Source organism: Achroia grisella, unplaced genomic scaffold (genome assembly GCF_030625045.1).
Source record: "Achroia grisella isolate CSIRO2021 unplaced genomic scaffold, CSIRO_AGI_Agris_v1 utg853, whole genome shotgun sequence".
In the NCBI taxonomy this organism is placed as follows: domain Eukaryota; kingdom Metazoa; phylum Arthropoda; class Insecta; order Lepidoptera; family Pyralidae; genus Achroia; species Achroia grisella.
The window spans coordinates 1,355,794-1,375,355 of NW_026713043.1; the positions used below are offsets into that span (position 1 = coordinate 1,355,794).

The 19,562-nt window shown below is 35.1% G+C and overlaps 1 protein-coding gene across 1 annotated transcript in view; it reads left to right on the forward strand.

Annotated features, from left to right (window-relative positions):
- LOC131852471 (guanylate cyclase 32E-like) overlaps positions 1 to 19,562 on the forward strand; it is a 153,081-nt gene that overhangs the window by 130,023 nt on the left and 3,496 nt on the right. The window contains exons 15-20 of the mRNA XM_059203136.1: positions 1,877 to 2,054; positions 2,784 to 2,924; positions 5,119 to 5,242; positions 8,104 to 8,172; positions 10,207 to 10,366; positions 15,609 to 15,811. Of these exons, the coding sequence (XP_059059119.1) occupies positions 1,877 to 2,054; positions 2,784 to 2,924; positions 5,119 to 5,242; positions 8,104 to 8,172; positions 10,207 to 10,366; positions 15,609 to 15,811 (875 nt within the window). The remainder of the gene's footprint in view (positions 1 to 1,876; positions 2,055 to 2,783; positions 2,925 to 5,118; positions 5,243 to 8,103; positions 8,173 to 10,206; positions 10,367 to 15,608; positions 15,812 to 19,562) is intronic.

Sequence of the window (19,562 nt, forward strand, 5' to 3'; positions counted from 1 at the left end):
GGTAAAATTATTTCGTAGTTTGAGATAGAATCAACATAATTTGTATCACTTTAAATCAATAAGACACTTAAGTCGCGTCTGGTACACGAGAATTCACTCATTGGGGTGAGATGAGTAATTAACAATTATTTAGTAATAACAAATGCTTATGAAGAACTGTAATATTTCATATGCAAATACATATACTATTTTATACTTAATAATGGTCATATACGTGTGCAAAATTACTTGATAAAAAATATTTATCATTATGCGCTATAGAATAGGTTTGTATGGGAATGGGAACTATATACTGTGTGAAATAATTGATAAAAGTAAGGCAAAAGATAAAATATATAGTAATAATTGAGCAAAAAGTATTTTTTTGAATATTCAGACAGAGATTCTCAAATAAAGAAAAAAATCTTAATATACGTACTCAGAAAAAACAAATCTCACCATGATATTATACTCGATTTAAATATTTTACGCAGTGAAACTGCAAAAAAAAATGTTATGCCATCAAATTACATTATATTTCCTAATAAATAAAACCAAATTTAGAACTTCGGCAAGCTTCAGCAACTGTCAAATCTCCAAGTGAAAGTCTGAGAAAAGAAAATAGTACATATAACGATATATGGATTTTTAGTTAAATAATATTCGACTAAACTAAATATATTTTTATTTTATAGTAAAGTACACATTCTAAGCATTCTAAAATGGTATCACACTATATGACTTGATATTATTTTGATACTATAAACTTATACCAAACAAATTTAAGTTACAAAATTATTTTTGCATTTTTTTCATTCCTTGACTTTAGAGGCTTTATTCTATGAAGTATGAATAGTCAGAGATTTGAATCATATTTATAATGATAGAGTAACTCTTTGGCTACAATTTGAGGTATTATACAAGCATATCCACGGAGTTTTAGAAAAAGTATTTATGAGATGGCTTTCTTAGGCGAGTTCCCACTGTGCCACGTACTAAATGAGTCGCAAATATAGATATTAAAAGGCGCAATACTATAGAATTAATTTAAAACTCCTAGCTAACCCGGCCAACGTTCTTTTACTGTATAAATTAATATCGCCATTAAAAAATCGGGGTTGATGGAAGAAGTATGAATGTTTAGGCCTGCATATGTACCCACATGCTTCCACAATTGAGTAGTGCGAAATAGGTCGCCCTATAACTTATTTTAAGGGCAACCTATTTCGCACTACTCATGGGGCTTGCACTACACCGTCTACAGTAAAAAATTGAAATAAAATTGGGGTGGACCACCCATGGAGCACACTCCTGAATGGGTGGTCCTTAAACTGTTTTTCACAAAAAAACAGTTTAAGTACTTTACTCTAAGCTACTGACCATAAACAAAATGTCATAAGTATCGGTCAAGCTTTATTAATATAGTTAAATGGGTTTTAACAGGAATAGGTTGCACTAGCCGTGGTTACCAGCGGACTGGAGTAATAGCGAACATCGCTGGACGGTTGCCGTCGCAGCCAAGTCGTAGCGGCCTTCATTTTTTATCATCATCATCATCATCATCATCATTTTAACCCGGAAGACGTCTACTGCTGAACAAAGGCCTCCCCCAAAAATCTCCACGACGATCGGCCCTGCGCTGCTCGCATCCACCGCTATCCAACAATCTTTTTTAAACTTGGGTAAAATTCTTATGAAGACTCCCCCACCCTAGGGAATGCAAACAGGGGTGTAGCGCAACCGGTCGTCTAAGACATTGGCTCAAAGTAAATATTTCTATGTGCGAAGCGATGTTTAGTCCGCCCCAATAACCTCTTTAATAGAAGATAAGCAGCCGTCAGACATTCTCCTGGATGTTTAACCTGGTTTAAATGAACAAATATTCTTTTGTCAACAGAAATAATAGGACGAGTTCGTCAGCCAATCGGTGGTGTGCTGTTCCGACCGTCTCTCAGTGGCCTGGTAGCACGACCATCAGTTCTGGCGGTACTGAACGCCTGCTGGAGTGAAAGACCCGAAAGGCGACCTGATTTGAGACTCGTCAGATTGCGGCTGAAGGATATGCATGCTGGCATGTTAGTATTCATACCTACAGTTTTGTGTACCGCTTTTAAAATTTTTAAGAAGTAATTTATAATCTTATGTCATTTGTTCTGAGTGCAAACAATCTTAAGTCTCTAAATAGGTTTAAGATGATTGTTATTAGCCAAACATTTCCAAAAACATGAGTTGTAATTTGGATTTTTAACCTCCCCGTACTTCCAGTATCTAATAAGCTACAGTCAAAATTATATAACGGCAAAATTACCATAAATTATACCCTATATGGCAAATGGAAGCATTTTGACCACCATTTTAGATAAACAGTAAATCATTTTTATATCTTTCCACACTTTTGAAGTCTAAAAATAAAGTTCAAGCAATCTAGCTTTAAAAATGACGATACGAATACGAAAGCGGAGATGAAAGGTTGTATGGAAACAACCTTTCATCTCCGCTTTCAACCTCTTACAACCCTTTTTTTATATTAAAATGTAGCCCATATCCTTCCTCAGGGTCTAGACTATCTGTGTAACAAATTTAATTTAAATCGATTCAGTAGTTTTGGCGTAACTAGTCAATGACGATACGTGCTATCAATTTTTCAACTATCGTCGGCAGATTGTACAGGGAAAGATCGCGACACACAGCACTCACTGTATCCGTACTTATTGATTGAAGTTACCGAATTTTCTTTGAATTTACTAGTTAATTCCACAGAATAAACATATGTGATATAATTCTAATATACCTTATATATTTAGGAAGACGAACATATTCGACAACATGCTCGCAATGATGGAGAAGTACGCTTCAAACTTAGAAGCTTTAGTGGCGGCCAGAACGGAACAGCTATTGCAAGAGAAGAGCAGGACTGACGATCTGCTCAATAGGATGCTACCTAGGTAAGAAGTACCTAAGAATATTATAGTTATATATGACTCTTGATTGCAAAGAGTCAAGGAAATCTGCTCAGAACGTGTGAATAGATCATAACTTTTGTATAGATACATAAAATGCATGTACAAAATATTATAGTTATTGTTTTGAGGATTTTATTGTAAGCGTTTCACCCAATGGTATTGCCCTAATTCATTTAAGATTGAAGATTCATTATTTGTAAGATATATGTTATTACATAAATAGATATTAAGTACAATATGGATTTGTCTGACATGTTTACCCTAGATGGAATACAATATACTTGTTTTATACAAAGATCGTTGAATTTAAACGTCAAAATATTAAATCCTAGCTGATTCTTGCGACTATTAAAGTGGAATTTGACGTCTTTTTTATTAAAATAAATAAAATTTTAAAAATCAATTTTTAACATTTATTTTTAGATAAATCTACACTTATTTTGTGTCAGACAGATATGAAGTCATAACCTCTGGGGTGTGAGTCAGAGACTAAACCACTAGACCATGACATTTTCAATAAAAATACAATACCTAATAACTTATGACTGAGTACCAAATTCTAACAATGCCCAGTAGATGTTTTTCGCAAAAAAAAAACAAAGAAATCATTCGCAGAATAGGACTGAAATAAATGTAACAATAAATAAAGGGAATATCCAGAATTTTATATCAGACCTCAATAAACTTATTCATCCAATTTACATCCTATGTCCCATCCCACAAAGACAGGATACAAAATGGCTCGCCGTGGAGCATTACAGGCAGAATAATAGTTCTGTTTACTACTGCCGACACATCTTCGTAAATCGGTATTATGAAACCTCCATAGTAAGTTTTATTGACTTTTTATGACAAAATTGTCTTACCTCATATTTTATATACAAAGTGATCACTTTGGGACGTACGTTTTATTTTAATTAACTATTTCTATCCACACTCTAGACAAGTAGGAAATGAAATTATCTGAAGATGTGTTTTTAGGGATGAGATGGAAAGAGACAGCAATGTCTGGTGTTTTGTTCTTTCTCTTGAGTTAGCAAACGTCCATTCTTAGGGTTTCGCGCCTTAACGGCTTAACTACTTGTGAATTTCAGTATACATAAGCTTTAAACTGGAAGGAGATCCATCTAATCTAATTAATCAATAAATATATTTTATAATTATCAGTTTTTCGTATCAGGTGCAACTAAAATTAAAATATTACTTCAAACACAGTCGCGAGCAGAATCTAGGCGTAAATTATAACCGTAGAATATACAATAAAATGTGAAGTTGGGTTAGTAGTCTAGCACACCGCTTTACGTCCGATGGTCGCGGGTTCGATTCCTCGCACGGCACAAACATTTGTATTCATGAGTATGATTGTTTGTATCGGTCTAGGTGTTTTCTATATCATATATATTATGTATGTATTTACGAAAAAAAAATATCTATGTATTTGTATCAGTTGTCTAGTACCCATAACACAAGCTTTAGCTAACTTAACTTGGGTCTAGATGGCGCTGCGTGAATTGTTCTGAGATTATTATTATTATTTTCTAGTAGCTGAAAATGAAATGTTGCACCCATCTGCGCTAACGGTTTGCGCTGGTAGGATACCAATGGAGGATGATAGGATGAACATTAGATCAGGTCAGTTCCAGTCCCATCGTGAAGAATTCATCGGGAATCAATCACGATGGTTTCCAAAGAGAACCGTGTGTGGACCTCCAACCTGACATGGTACATTGTTAGCATTGGGATGATTGGTCCACATCATTACATAGTATAAAGTAAAGTCGCTGTCGCTGTCTGTCCGTCCCTATGTATGCTTAAATCTTTAAAACCACGCAACAGATTTCGAAGCGTTTTTTTTTTAATAGATAGATGTTAGAGGAAGTTGTATATATATCACTACTCCCCTGTTGAGTTATAGTTAACTGTGGGAACAAAATCTAACGGAAGCTATTGAAGTAAATCTATGCCAAAAGTCATACTGAAATTAAAGATATTTTTTTAAAATTTCACATATGATTAATTCGATTTTTAGAACAAATGATTACAAACGGCTCTGTTAATATTAGAATTCAATTTGAATTTCAGTCACCAGCGATAACTGGTTACAATATCCATGTAAAGTCACGATGAGTCGCCAGTAGATAGATAAATACAGTAATCTTAATTTATTTCCAAGCAGAACTGTCGCTGAAGCACTGAAGCGGGGTGAGAGAGTTCAAGCGGAGAGTTACGACTGTGTCACGATATATTTCAGCGATATAGTTGGCTTCACTAGACTGGCGGCAGTGAATTCACCAATGCAAGTAAGTTTTATTTCAAGCATTTATTTTCTCATAATGCAATACTTTATTTGCCAAATGTAGAATCCTACCGATCGATCGTCCAATTCAAAGGGGGATCGTAATTACGACGGCCTGAGCCGAGGTTCGAAGCCCTAGCGGTGCCCTCAGGCTAAAGTCATATCCGTCACGCGGGAGTTGGCCTTTAGCTGCTCCATAAGTCCTACCGCGGGTTTGGAGTGCCAGCTGCACTGGCTGCTGGTCTTTACAGCTTCACCGGACGATAGGGGTATCGTCCGGTGAAGCTGTAAAGACCTCGCATGCTTCAAACATTTGTATTCATGAGTATGATTGTATCAGTCTGAGAGTTTTGTATGTATTTACAAAAACAAAATCTATTTATTTATATCAGTTGTGTAGTACCCATAACCACAGAAAAGATAATATTACCTTTTTTTTTTTTTTTAACGTGTGGAAAATCTTCAAAAGACCGTCACCTCGCCGGAGGGATGGCGAGGTGGTGTGTGAGACTTGACTCACTAAAAACCACACGGTGTACCTACGAGCGCCTATGCCGGAGCCAGGGGATTCGCAAGTGCATTCTACCCCAGCTCCGACGGCGACGGCCCGCCCTGTAGATGTTGTAGGGCAGGCCCCATCTCGTTTAGTGGTTAGGGCGACCTATTTCGCCCTACTCCATTGTGGAGGCGTGTGGGTACACGCGCACACCTCCGGGGCCTTTGGATTGGGGGGACTGCCTCCCTCAAGGCAGTCACCCCGGCCCCAGTGGGGGATAGAGGGGGACGGAGTTGGATACGCTCCCACCTCTAGGCCTGGCTCTTCTGCGGCGGAGGGAAGCGGGACGAGCTGACTCCCGCTCCCTTTCCGCCGCCTCCTTCCGCGAGATAACTTCCTCGCAGAAGGAGCTCACCGCCAGCCACGATCTCTCGCTACTGACCATCCTCCGAACTAAATTCGGCAGCGAGAGATCGTCCCCCACTATTCGTGTGAGGACACGGCGCTCACTCTCAAACGCTGGACATATTTCCAGCGTGTGTTGCGCCGTGTCCTCTACACCTCCGCATTCGTGGCAGCCGGTCGTCGGCTCCTTCCTCGCCACATGACACAGATACCGCCCAAAGCAGCCGTGCCCGGACAAGATAATATTACCTACTATAACACAGCACAATAAAAATCTGTAGATTTTGCGAAACTGAAGAGGAAACGCCACTACATCCTATGTGAGTGTAGCCCACTCATGCATAAACGTATTATCTTTGGAAAGTTTACACTTTATCCTGAGGAGATAAAAACCATCGATCCTAAGAATATTCTTCAATTCTTGTCCCTGACGAGTCTAGGTCCAAACATCGTCCTGACATCGGGGAAAAGGGATTGTTAGTAATGTGGACTGATACTGTGAACCCCATTGCTAGCAATGTACTACGTCAGTTTGACCTCCACCTGGTTCCCCCTGGAAACCATCGTTATAAATTCCTGGTGAATTTGTTACGGTGGGCTAACGGACCTGACCTCATGCTCATCTTATCATCTCCCACTGGTGCCCCGCCAGTAAACAGCGTAAAGCACAGGCGGGTGCACCATTCCATTATCATCCATAAAAAAAACACCAAACATCAACCCAATAAAAAAACCATAACACAGGCTCTACTCACCTTGAGCCAAGACAGCATTGTGTCAATTGTCGAGAGATATTAGAGATAAATAATAAATCGTGTTTAAATTTTAAATTCGCTGTACCTCTTTTTAATTTGTTAAATTAATTATTCATTGTCGTCGACACTTTATAATTAAATTAGGTACGTCCGTTAATTATTAACACTTACAAGTAAAACAATTAAAGTTAGACAATGGGAAACCCTGGGATGAAGCAAATAAGTCCATGGCGAAATTATGTTGTCTATGACAATATTATTCTTTGACCTTCTTTTAGGTTCTTCTTGCAAATTAAAATCACCCTTTTCATGGTATGATGGAATTGTTATTTTATTGTTCCAAATGGATATAGAATTAATTTATGTATTTATTATTGTTGATTTATCACGTATTTGATGATATAGGATAATGTTATTTTTTAAAAGTATTTTTGATGTTACATAACTTATATAAGGGTAATTGCTATTTTTTTTAAATCAAGTGTAGCGTTCTTTTTTAATCTGTAGAGCATAATAGTAATCGCTATATAGTATTAAAATATAATTTAAGTATTATTATATTAAAAAATATAATTCTTGATATGATTATGTATTGATATAATCGTACTTATAATGATGTAGTGAACTTTGTTGTCAGACTAGGTTGTGTCATAAACCAATATATATATATATATAATAATAATAATAAACCTAGGACAATTTACTCAGAGTCACCTAGTCCTAAGCTATGGAGAGCCCGTGTTATGAGTACTATACAACTGATATAAATACATAATTGGACACTAACACCCAGAACAATACAAAAAATAGTCATGAATACAATACTTTGTACTGTGCGTGGAATCGAACCTGCGACCATCTAAAGTAGGACGGTGTCTAAACTGCTAGACCACCGAGGTCGTCTAGATCATATTGAATTAAATTGTCACTAAAAAAATTATCCTAATAATGTTATAAATGCGAAATTTTATAAGTACGGTTTGTTACTCTTTCACGCAAAAACTGTTGAAAGGATTTTGATGTAACTTTACAGTAATATAGCTTATGTATCAGAATATCATATACGCTACATTTTTTATTGAAATGTAACGCGAGTGAAACCTCGGGCACTTCATAATATAGAGGTGGTTGACTGAATAAAATTCATTACCATAATAAATATGTCTTATACAGTATGAATTTATATGTATATAAATATTATTTTCACAGGTCGTGGAGATATTAAACGACCTGTACACCTGTTGTGATGCTGTTATATCATACTACAATGTTTACAAGGTAATTTAATTGTACTCAAATCTTTTTTTTATACGACGTAGATGGCAAACAAGCATACGGCCCGTCTAATGGTAAACGGTTACCGTAGCCTATGGACGTCTGAAACACCAGGGGTGTCACGAGCGCGTTACCGTACTAAGTAAGTACCGTACTCTTAAGAAACCTTTAACTTTATACATGTAGGTCTATTACAGACTCTTACGATATGTCAGATCTACCGTCAGTTCGGAGTGATGTCGAGCTGAGAAGAGCTGATAAGGAACTTGACTATTATTCTTTTCAAATAAGCTTGTACATGATTATAAAAATTCAGATGAATTTTAATTAGGGAGAATATATGTTTGGTATTGCATTTTTATCAAAAGTGCACATAAAAGCCTATAAAAGTACTAGTATAGCACAGGCGAGAATTGTAATTTTTTAATACAATCATTACATAATAGAAAACAATGTCGCTGTCGCTGTCTGTCTGTCCTTATGTTTGCTTTAATCTTTAAAATTACGCAACGGATTTTGAAACGGCTTTTTTTTAATAGATAGAGTGATTCAAGAGGAAGGTTTATATATATAATACATCTACACCCGGGCGAAGCCGAGGCGAGTAGCTAGTATAGTATTTATTTATGTCTAGACTTGCAACATCTGTATCCTATCAAAATTTAAATAGAAATACAGATAACCTTTATTCGAATAAACTTAATATAAACACTTTTGTATAGTCATTTCAAAAAGAACATGCAAGAAAGTTGCTTGTTACTCCTTTAACCAACTGTTGTAAGTTTACGTCTTAATGCTAAAATATTTTTAAAGCAAACTTTAATGTCGAAATAATTCCAAAAATAACTATTTCAATACTAAAAAGTTGTTTGTATTCATATTACGAATGTGATTTATGAAGATTGTCTAAGTTTTACAACTGCGTTACAATAAATTCCCCGGACGGGTATACGGGACAAACAAAAAAATTATTCGCAAAGAACTGTAGTTAGTAAAGTTTAATAGGTAAGAAATCAAATTCAAGCACAATAATAAAGATAACATCAATATTTTTAGTATATATTTTAACGAAATATAGACTTACTACAAACTGTACTTACTTCAGCCGTCAAGCGGCTTGCTTTGAGTGATAATGGAATGATACACCTTTCTGCACTAACGGTATACGCTGGTAGTGCGCGAGTGGAGGATGATAGAAGAAGCATAAAGTCAACCCTCTGGCGAATGGAAATGAGGTGGTTACCCTGACATGGTATCTTACCTGGAATGTAGCTAATAGTATAGTAATAATATATGTAAGATATATCAACTCTATGTACTAGTAAAAGTATGTATTATAATAAAATAACAACTATATAACATTAATTTAACTATGTCTCTAACACAATTTACTTTAGCAATTTAAAATACAACCAGCACATCCTGTGCACAAAGACCGAATGCCGCGGCTTACAAAAACCCTCCCTTTTATACAGAGAAGATATGAGTGGGGGTTATATGCAACTAGTTTAACGATACCGAGTAATAATGAAACTACCTTCTTTTAATATAAAATATCAGATTTTTCGAAAATATCCATGTGAACCCTAACATATAATAATATAGGAGTATAAATATATTTAAGTACATACATATCAATATTTATATATAGACTGATGATGGTTGCAGACTCGATTCCTCGCACGATGGAATGGTCTGGGTATTTCTATGTGTATTATGTATGTATTTACAAACAAAACTATTTAAGTATTTCTGTGACGTATCTAATATCTATAACACAGCTCTGCTTAGCAGGACTAGATGGTGCTCTCTGAATTCACTTGGGTTATTTTTACATAACATTAGTGAGAAACACATTAAACAAATAAAACAACCTTTATCCATATCAAATCGCGGCCAAAGTATAAGAATCTATCATAAATATTATGAAGAAATAAATACAGCAGATAAACAACCAATAAACCTCACTCGATTCCTAAGGTTATACGTTAAACAGCTAACCACCACGTCGAAATTTAACAAAATCTTTGTTCTCAGGTGGAAACAATAGGAGATGCGTACATGGTAGTAGGTGGACTACCCGAACGGTGCTCACGTCATGCGGCTGAAGTAGCTTCCTTAGCTCTGCATGTGCTGGATGCTGTACCGAAGATCAGGATGAGGCATATGCCAGCTGCACGGCTGCATATACGAATAGGTTTGTTCCATTCCAACTAAATGTAAATTTAAAAAAAATTGAATCCATCAAGGATTCTATTTTCAAATTTAACCTCGCTTTTGGGCCGTAGTATAGTCTGTGGAATACAAGCCATTTCTTTAGTCTATGTTACATTTATAAGTTTTATATTTCGAATGCCAAATTCTATTCTAAATTGTCACTTCTTTCTAATGTTCTTGTCGGTTTCCCGTCTTGGCTCTAGTAAGTACTGTTTGTTTGTACATATATATGTTTTCCTTTATCGCCCACAGAGTCAAGTCGCTGAATGTGACTCCCACACGTGAATATACTATAGAACTAAGCTATATCGCAACACTGACTTATAGTAAGGTTTTATTATTAGTAAACATGAACCTACAAAATATGGTATATTAATTTTAGTTTATTAGCCCTTATATTTATAAATGTAATTTTGAAAACCTTATTTGTAATGTAAAACTTGCCTGTATCTTAATGCCAGTGTGTTTAATTTTTATTTTTACAAATTATTCTAATGCTGTTGGCTACTATACCGAATGTTAGAATTCCGGAAGGACTTATAGAGCTCAACTGAAGTTCAACTTCTGTCTGACAAATACGACTTTAACCTTAGGGCACTGCTAGGGGGTCGTGCCTCGGCTCAGGCCGTCGTAATTTCGATACCCGTTTGAATTGGACGGGGGATCGATTGGGGAAGTGGATGTATGAATGGATGTTTATTTCTCTTTCACACAAAAACTATGGAAGGGATTCAAAAGAAATGTATAACATGGATTATTCATAAATAAAATTATATCTGCGGTTCCAAGAACCAATCAAATATTCAAATCAGTTGTGTAATACCTATAACATTAATCCCAAATACTTACAAACATTCACCAAAATTAACTCGGCATCTGATGCGAGAAACATATAGTGAATAAATAATCTGACGTTATTTGAGTGGCTATAAGAATTTTCTCTCAAGGATATATGAAGTTAAGTAGATTTATGATGATATATCACAGGAATACAAACAGTGCCAAGCAAAAGAATGAAATTGGTGCTTATCGTGGTAATCTATCTGCGAGCTTTCCATTATGCTATCCATTCATGGAACTGACGGGTTGCTTTACTATAACTTACCTCTGATACTCAGTATAAATTTATCGATAGATAAATTCTGTATTCACCAATTACAGACACATAGCAAAGATGACGTACAAAAAAAATACATGAACAAGTAAAAGAAATTAAGGTGATTTTATGCGCCGCAAAGTGAAAAGGCAACTCATAACTAACATCACGTAAAATTTTATTCTGGATACTTTGTTAAATTATTTATATTACTTTGTATATATATATATATATATATATATATATATATATATATATATATATATATATATATATATATATATATATATATATATATATATATATATATATATATATATTAAACTCTATTTTCCTAGGTTATGCCGTGGAATCTACGAGAAGAATAATGTATACTCGTAAATTTATAAAAAGAAATAAATCTATGCGACCGTTAAAACTGTCTTTAAACGATTTTGAAAATAGTTCTATTTTCAAAATGGTTCAATAAAAACATTCCGCATGCCTTTTATTTTTAAAAATATACCTAAGAATATAAATAACATATAGAAATTCTTAATGAAAAAAATATAGAAATATTTAATAGCTATCTGTGATTACAAATAAAAACCCGAGTAACAGATAATCTATATATTTATGGAATGCGTGAACGGCTGGATAGATTTAATATTTTTTTTTGTTGTGTTTGTTGTTAGGAGAAGGTTCCTATGAAAGTAAAAATAAGAAAGTTGTGCGAAAATTATTTTTTATAATATATTTATAAAAAAAATCTTGCTAATTCAATATTTATAGTTAAGACTAGACAACGTTAATGGGGCCAGATAGTATATATATATATATATATGTATGTATGTATGGATATTTTATATATAATGATTATTATGTAGTTATATGTATGTGTATATGATATGTAAATTGTACATCCAACAACTAATTGTTATACCTCGACCAGACACAGTCTAATCACTCCTGTCCATCCTAAGGTTGCCTGGAAGAAATCGCTATTTAGCGATAAGGCCGCCCATTGTTACCTCTGTTTTATAATTATTTTCATATTTAATGTACATATTAATTTATGTAATTATTCTTTCTGTGAGAGGAACAATAAAGTGTTTTTCATTCATTCATTCATTCATAGTCTGATTATGTTAAAAGAGTGGGATCTTTACAGTACAGTACAGTAAAAAAAATATTTTCATATCTTTTTAAATTGTTATTTTTTGTTGGGTTGTTACTGAAAGGGTAGGGTTAGTTTACCTCAAAAATATTATTAAATTAATTTTAGAGGGTGAAATAGAAAATGAAAGTTTATTTAGACAAAGTATCAGTTACTTTGAATCTAATATCTTTTTAAGATACTATAAAAATTATCATGATTTGACGGCTTCGGATGCCTAGCGGTTTACCAAGGCGTTTTACATTTGTATTAATGACTATGATTGTTTGTATCGATCTGGATGTTTACTATGTAATTACGTGAGTCGCAGCCGTAGGAGTCAATAAACCCAATTAATTGTTAATATATTTAATTTAAAATAAAATATTACAAATTATAAAATAAGACTATAACTGTCTTCGGACGGAGTTGGTACCGAATTGAATTGACAAATTTTCCATTTGAATACTAAGCTGCGGTAACTCTACACTAGGTGTCAAGTCAGCAGTTGCGTAGCGCGGTGGCGCAACGAAGATGTGCAGCGTTGACTCGTCATTTCTGATGTCCCATACATCCTAAAGTACAGGGATGTGCTCCTCATCAGCAATTTCCCTATTAGCAATAGCTATAACAATGTATATTATGTATGTAATTAAAAAAAAAAATGTGTCTATGTATTTATATCAGTCGTCTAGTACCCATAACAAAATTCTGCTTAATATTTTTTTTTTTTTTATACTACTATGGTGGCAAACAAGCATACGGCCCATCTGATGGTAAATGGTTACCGTAGCCTATGGACGCCTGAAGCACCACATGGCGCTGAAACCTTAATATGTTGAAAAACCCCAAGCTGTAGTCTCGTGAGAAAACCTCGGCAGGAAGTTCATTCCATTTAGCTCCTCTGAAACCGCACTGTTTATGGGAATACTGTCGATGGCGAGCGATGGTACAAGGTGGCCGTAGGCATCATGTCAAACAGTTTCTCAAAACACAGTCCGTTGTATAATCGGTGAAGCGAAGTCTCGCCTCAAACTAAGTGGCTCGATACCGTCAGAGAGATTGGGATCATCGACAATTCTCATAGCACGTCTCTGAACCGAGTCAAAAGGACCGAGCTGGTATCCAGGTGCTCCTGCCCAAAGATGAGAGCAGTACTCCATGTGCGGCCGAACTTGAGACTTATATAAGAGGAGTCTCTGGTCCGCAGTGAAGTACCGCTTCGCTCTATTGAGCACACCGAGTTTTTTGGATGCCAGCTTAACCTTTTCTTCGAGGTGACTACGGAACTCAACTGTGCTAGAGATGTCGATACCGAGAATCCCAATACTCTTAGAGATGGTAATGGACGTGTTCTGGAATTGCGGAGCCACAGCAAAAGGCTTGTGTCTTGGTATTTATTCGTATCGATTTCAGACACAAGCTGTTCGCGGTTTGCCTCCACAACGGAAAGAGGGATATTAGCACGGCCCGTGTAAAATGCGTTTTGTCATCCGCATAACAATGAATGTTAACTGTAGTTAACAAATCATTGATATGCAGCAAAAACAGTGTCGGGGAGAGAACGGAGCCTTGCGGGACGCCAGCGTTAATGTCCATGCTATCGGAGCAACTACCGTCGACTACGGTTTTGATGCATCTGCCAGACAAAAAACTAGCGACCCATTTGCATAATCCCTCTGGTATACCGTACGAGGGCAATTTCGATAATGATGCCAAACCCGATCGAATGCCTTCGCCATGTCAAGGCTGACTGCCAATTCACCTTTACTCTCGAAAGAAACGGTGTGTGAGATACACTAAAAGATCACCAGTTGAGCGATTATGGCGAAAGCCATATTGACGATCGCTCAATAGATCGTGATATATTTACACGCTCCATCCACCTTGGAGAGTAGAGATGCGATAGCGATAGGCCTGTAGTTCGATGGGTTTGATCTGTCGCCCTTTTTTGGCACAGGGTGCACAAGGGTGGTCTTCCATGAAGACGGAAATTGCCCAGAGGAGTACGAAAGCGCGAAAAGGCGCGTGAGTACGGGACACAACTCCGGAGCACACTTCTTTAACACCAATGCCGGTATGCCGTCTGGCCCATTCGACTTGTGGACGCCAAGAGACAGTAACTCTCGCCGGACACGCCGTTGCGTTACGGATATTTCCGGCATAGAGTTACCACACCATGGGATGGTAGTAGGTATGGTGTCCCCGGCGTCCAAAGTCGAATTTGAGGCAAAAAGAGCGCACAACAAATCGGCCTTCTCTTTTGCACTGATTGCCAAGTTAAATATGGATCTACATGGCGCTGTGTTAATTAGTTACTTATTTATTTATTTTGTCTGAGCATGCGAAACCTGGACAGGTCATGCAAATATTTATTCGTATTTTAGTTCAGTCACCTTAAAACCAAATTTCCTTTAACAATTGATTTTACGAACAAAACCTTTGTTATCAGTACAAGTCAATATTTACCGTCGACATGAATGCCTTTGACTTCTGCTAATCAAATATGTTTTCGCTTTAATAAAGCGGCTTTATCAACTGATGGGCCCGAATCCCCGATATATTTTATTAAAACTGCTCGTATAAAATGTATTGTTAGAATTCAATATTTGGTACATACATATTGAAGAGGGTCGTGGTTCAGTTGTTTAGTACTATCCCAAATCGGAGACTCCAAAGAGTAGTCAGTTCGATTCTGCCGGAGACATTTTTTTTTAGATAAATAGTATAGTGTTGGAATTGGTCATGCTTCAATTGTTTATTATTATCCTAACTCGGAGACTCCAAACTGCAAAACTACTGAAAAACAGTAGTTTTTGCGTGAAAGATTATTCTTTCATCCATCCATTCATCCACACATACTGGCACTTTACAATAATATAGCTTATACATCAGAATAACACATGGGCTATAAAATTCACACGAGTGAAGTCGCGGGCTTAGCTAATTTGTTACAAATACGTAAAAAGTTTTTTTTTTAATTTCCACTAGGTATCCACAGTGGGCAATGTGCTGCTGGAGTGGTGGGCGTGAAGATGCCCAGGTACTGTCTTTTTGGGGATACTGTCAACACGGCGGCGCGGATGGAGTCCAACGGAGAACCCCAGAAGGTCCACATCAGTAATGACACGTACTTACTACTGAAGCAGCATGGAGGCTACCACTTCAAAGAGAGGGGAATCATCAATATTAAGGTGAGGATGAACAATTAATAATATGTAATCTAAATATTATAAAAAAGCTTTCTGTCTGTTTGTTTTTGTTAATCTCTGAAACGGCTGCACCAATTTTAACAGGACTTGTACTCGCAGATAGTTATCTGGAGTATGTAGTAGTAAATGTATGTTATAAGATATAGTATAGTATGTAGTATGTTATAAGGAGTAACTTACACTATTTAATTTCAGAAATATTATTTACTTAAATAAAAAAAAAATGACACAGACGAAGTCACCGGTAAAGCTAGTGCAAACATGTACATGTATCTTTATGCTAAGTTGGTAGCTTAATCACCTTCGCAGCACTAAGTTACACAAAACACAAAGCTACCTTTATTTCTTTTTTTTTTTTGTATATTTATTCTTTTTTTATTAAATTCCAACACTAAGCTACACCAAGCACAAAGCTTCCTCCGTTTCTATTTTTGTACATATATATTTTTGTACGTCAAATGTGCTATGAGTTTGAAGAATTTTGAATAAACAAATAGAATCTTTATTCAAATAAACTCATTACAAGCACTTTTGAATAGTCATTTTCTACCACTCATTCGGAACGCAGACTCACCACAAGCAGAATGAGCATGAAACTTGTGTGTAAAATAAATAATTACACAATAACAAGTAACAGGCATACGATGATCAACGTAGAATCATTCTTAGTGCAATCTGATAATATTGTCAGGGCTATGTATATATTATGTTTTTTGTACAAAAACATTGTTATGGTTTACAAACTATTCAATTTTGTAATAAACTTTTTTTTCGAAGGAAGTGTTTGAACGACATTTAAATCTTTATTCACCAATTACAAATTTGTCTGTTTATCTATTTATATATGAATGAATGAATGAATAAAACTCTTTATTGCTTCTCTCACAGAAAATACAGTTACATACACAATTAATTGTATTAAATAATTGTATAAAATGATAAAAAAACAATAACAAAGAAGACAGAGGTAACTATGGGCGGCCTTATCGCTAAAAAGCGATCTCTTCCAGGCAACCTTAGGGTGGAGAGAATTTGAAGAGTCTATCTATCTATATTAATACTAGCTGTCACGGCAAACGTTGTTTTGCCTTAAAATAAAAAAAAAATTAGGGGTGGACTACCCCTAACCTTTAGGCGGATGAAAAATAGATGTTGGCCGAATCTCAGACCTACTCAATACGCTCACAAAATTTCATGAGAATCGGTCAAGCCGTTTCGGAGGAGTATGGGAACGAAAACTGTGACACAAGAATTTTATGTATAAGATTATTCAACTTAAGTGCCGTATCTTACGAGTATCGTATAGTATGAGTGGCCTTAGATTTATAATTGAAGATATCTCGGATTCGACCCACGATTGGCCGTTTAGGAAACGAATTTTTCTAAACTGACGCGGGTCGAAACGTTCAATAGTGCCCTTGGATGTTGGATGTTAATTTATTATTTGGAATGGGACACAAGTATACAATACCAGAATGGAATGATATTGAATCCAACACGCAATGTTTTATTTCCAATAGGTGCGGATTCAAAGCTCGTACGATAATATATTCATAATATTTCAGAATATAAAATTAACATACTGAATTAAATATTGTACAATTTTATTAATTAAATATATAGAGTTTCAATCTAAATATATATAACTGACTGACATAGTAATCTATCAACGTACAGCCCAAACCACTGGACGGATCGGGCTGAAATTTGGCATGCCGGTAGATGTTATGACGCAGGCAACCGCTAAGAAAGGTTTTGATTAATTCTACCCCCAAGGGGATAAATGTTTGTATGAAACTTTGTCTATTTTAAACCAATCGGGCTGAGATATTGCATGCATAAAGCTACTATGACATAGTCATCCCCTAAGAAAGGATTTTGATAAATTCCACCCCTAAGGGGATAAAATAGGGGATGAAAGTTTGTATAAATATTTTTAGATTTTCGACTGATTGAACTGAAATTAAAGATTAGAGCTGCTATGATGAAAACGTCTGCTTAAATACGATTTTGATAAATTCAACCCCCATGGGAATAAAATAAGGGATGATATGATGCAGGATGTAAATGTGTTAGTTTGAACCTATCAGTTACTAATGGAACGAATCAATTAAGATGAACAAAATAATTTTTAATATTTTAGGCTACTTTTATTTTAGAAAAATAAAGTTCTATTCCACGCGAATGAAGTCGCGGGAACAGGTAGTTAATTATTAATTACGTGAATTAGATGTTATTATGATTATATATAGAATATTATAATAATACTAGCTGTCCCGGCAAACGTTGTTTCGCCATATAAATTAATAACGCTATAAAAAAATAGGAGTTGATGATAAAACCCCTTACATTTAGGGGGATGAAAAATAGATGTTGGCCGATTCTCAGACCTATTAAGTAGGTCTGAGAATCGCTCACAAAATTTCATGAGAATCGATCAAGCCGTTTCAGAGGAGTATGGGAACGAAAACTGTGACACGAGAATTTTATATATAAGATAAACGATTTATTAAGTCTCTACCTACCAACTGCTTACTTTAAAATTATGGAATGCAAAGCTTAAATAAATAATATTATGTAACTGTCACACACACATTCCAAATCAGAATCAACAATGGCCGACCGACATTTAGATTTATTATTATTAGATTTGTTGACGGCTTCTTTATATAAGCTCTGTAATTTTTTATATCATATATCTATATATATATATATACCAACAACCATTTATTATTATTATTGTTTTATATTTTATATATATATCCTTTTGATGGGATGATAAAACTGTCATTGCGGGTGAAAATCATCAAACAATAACAACTATAAAAGAAATAATGGTGATGAATATTTTTTTTAAACGGAAGACCAAAATTTGCGGAGAATTCTACATGTATTTAGTATTACAGCTTTTTAGAGAAGTATGGAAGTAAGTGGGTGAAGCTGATAACTTGAGGCTAGTGTGTGAGGATGTTGAAATGACATCTGTAGACGAGATAATAATTGGGAGAGTTGTTATTATTATTATTATTATTGTTAAGATTACACAAAGAAGAAGAAGAAGAATATTAATCTTTATTGAAGTAAAAGTAGGATCGCGGGCAGAATCTAAAAAACTAAAATCTTTATGATATAAACATTTTTTATGAACTATATTATATGTACATATACTTTTAGATGGTCAAGTCCATCATGTATTTGTTTATTTGTACTTTTAATAGATAAATAAAACAAATTCTTTGAAGTATCGAGGAATGTTGTTTAATATTTTTTCTTTTTTATTATTATACAAAGTACATATAAAAGAGAAAAAGCGGTTTTCCTGCATATCTCTGCAGTGCGTGAAAGGAGAGCTTTTTGTAAAGAAAATATCTACGCATCTTGGTTGTACTTTAAAAGAGCTATGAAATCAGATCAAACAATCTTCCGTTGTTGTTGTAAGGTGAAAGTACTGCCTTACGGTTACACAGTTTTCCATAAAAGCCTTCAATAATCCACATAAATAGATGACTGGGGATAAAAAATATATTTTTTATATACTAATGATTCTTTAGTTCTTGTTTCCAATGAGTGATTGAAAACAAAAACTCATTAGTATATAAAAAAATCCAGAAGAATTTTTTACTTTTTATGTTGTTTAATTTAGTGGTTCACTGCCCTGAATACACCCGAGGTCGTGAGATTAAATTTGGCCAATACAAAAATTTTCGCGATTTTTTTTTAATAAATGCTAATT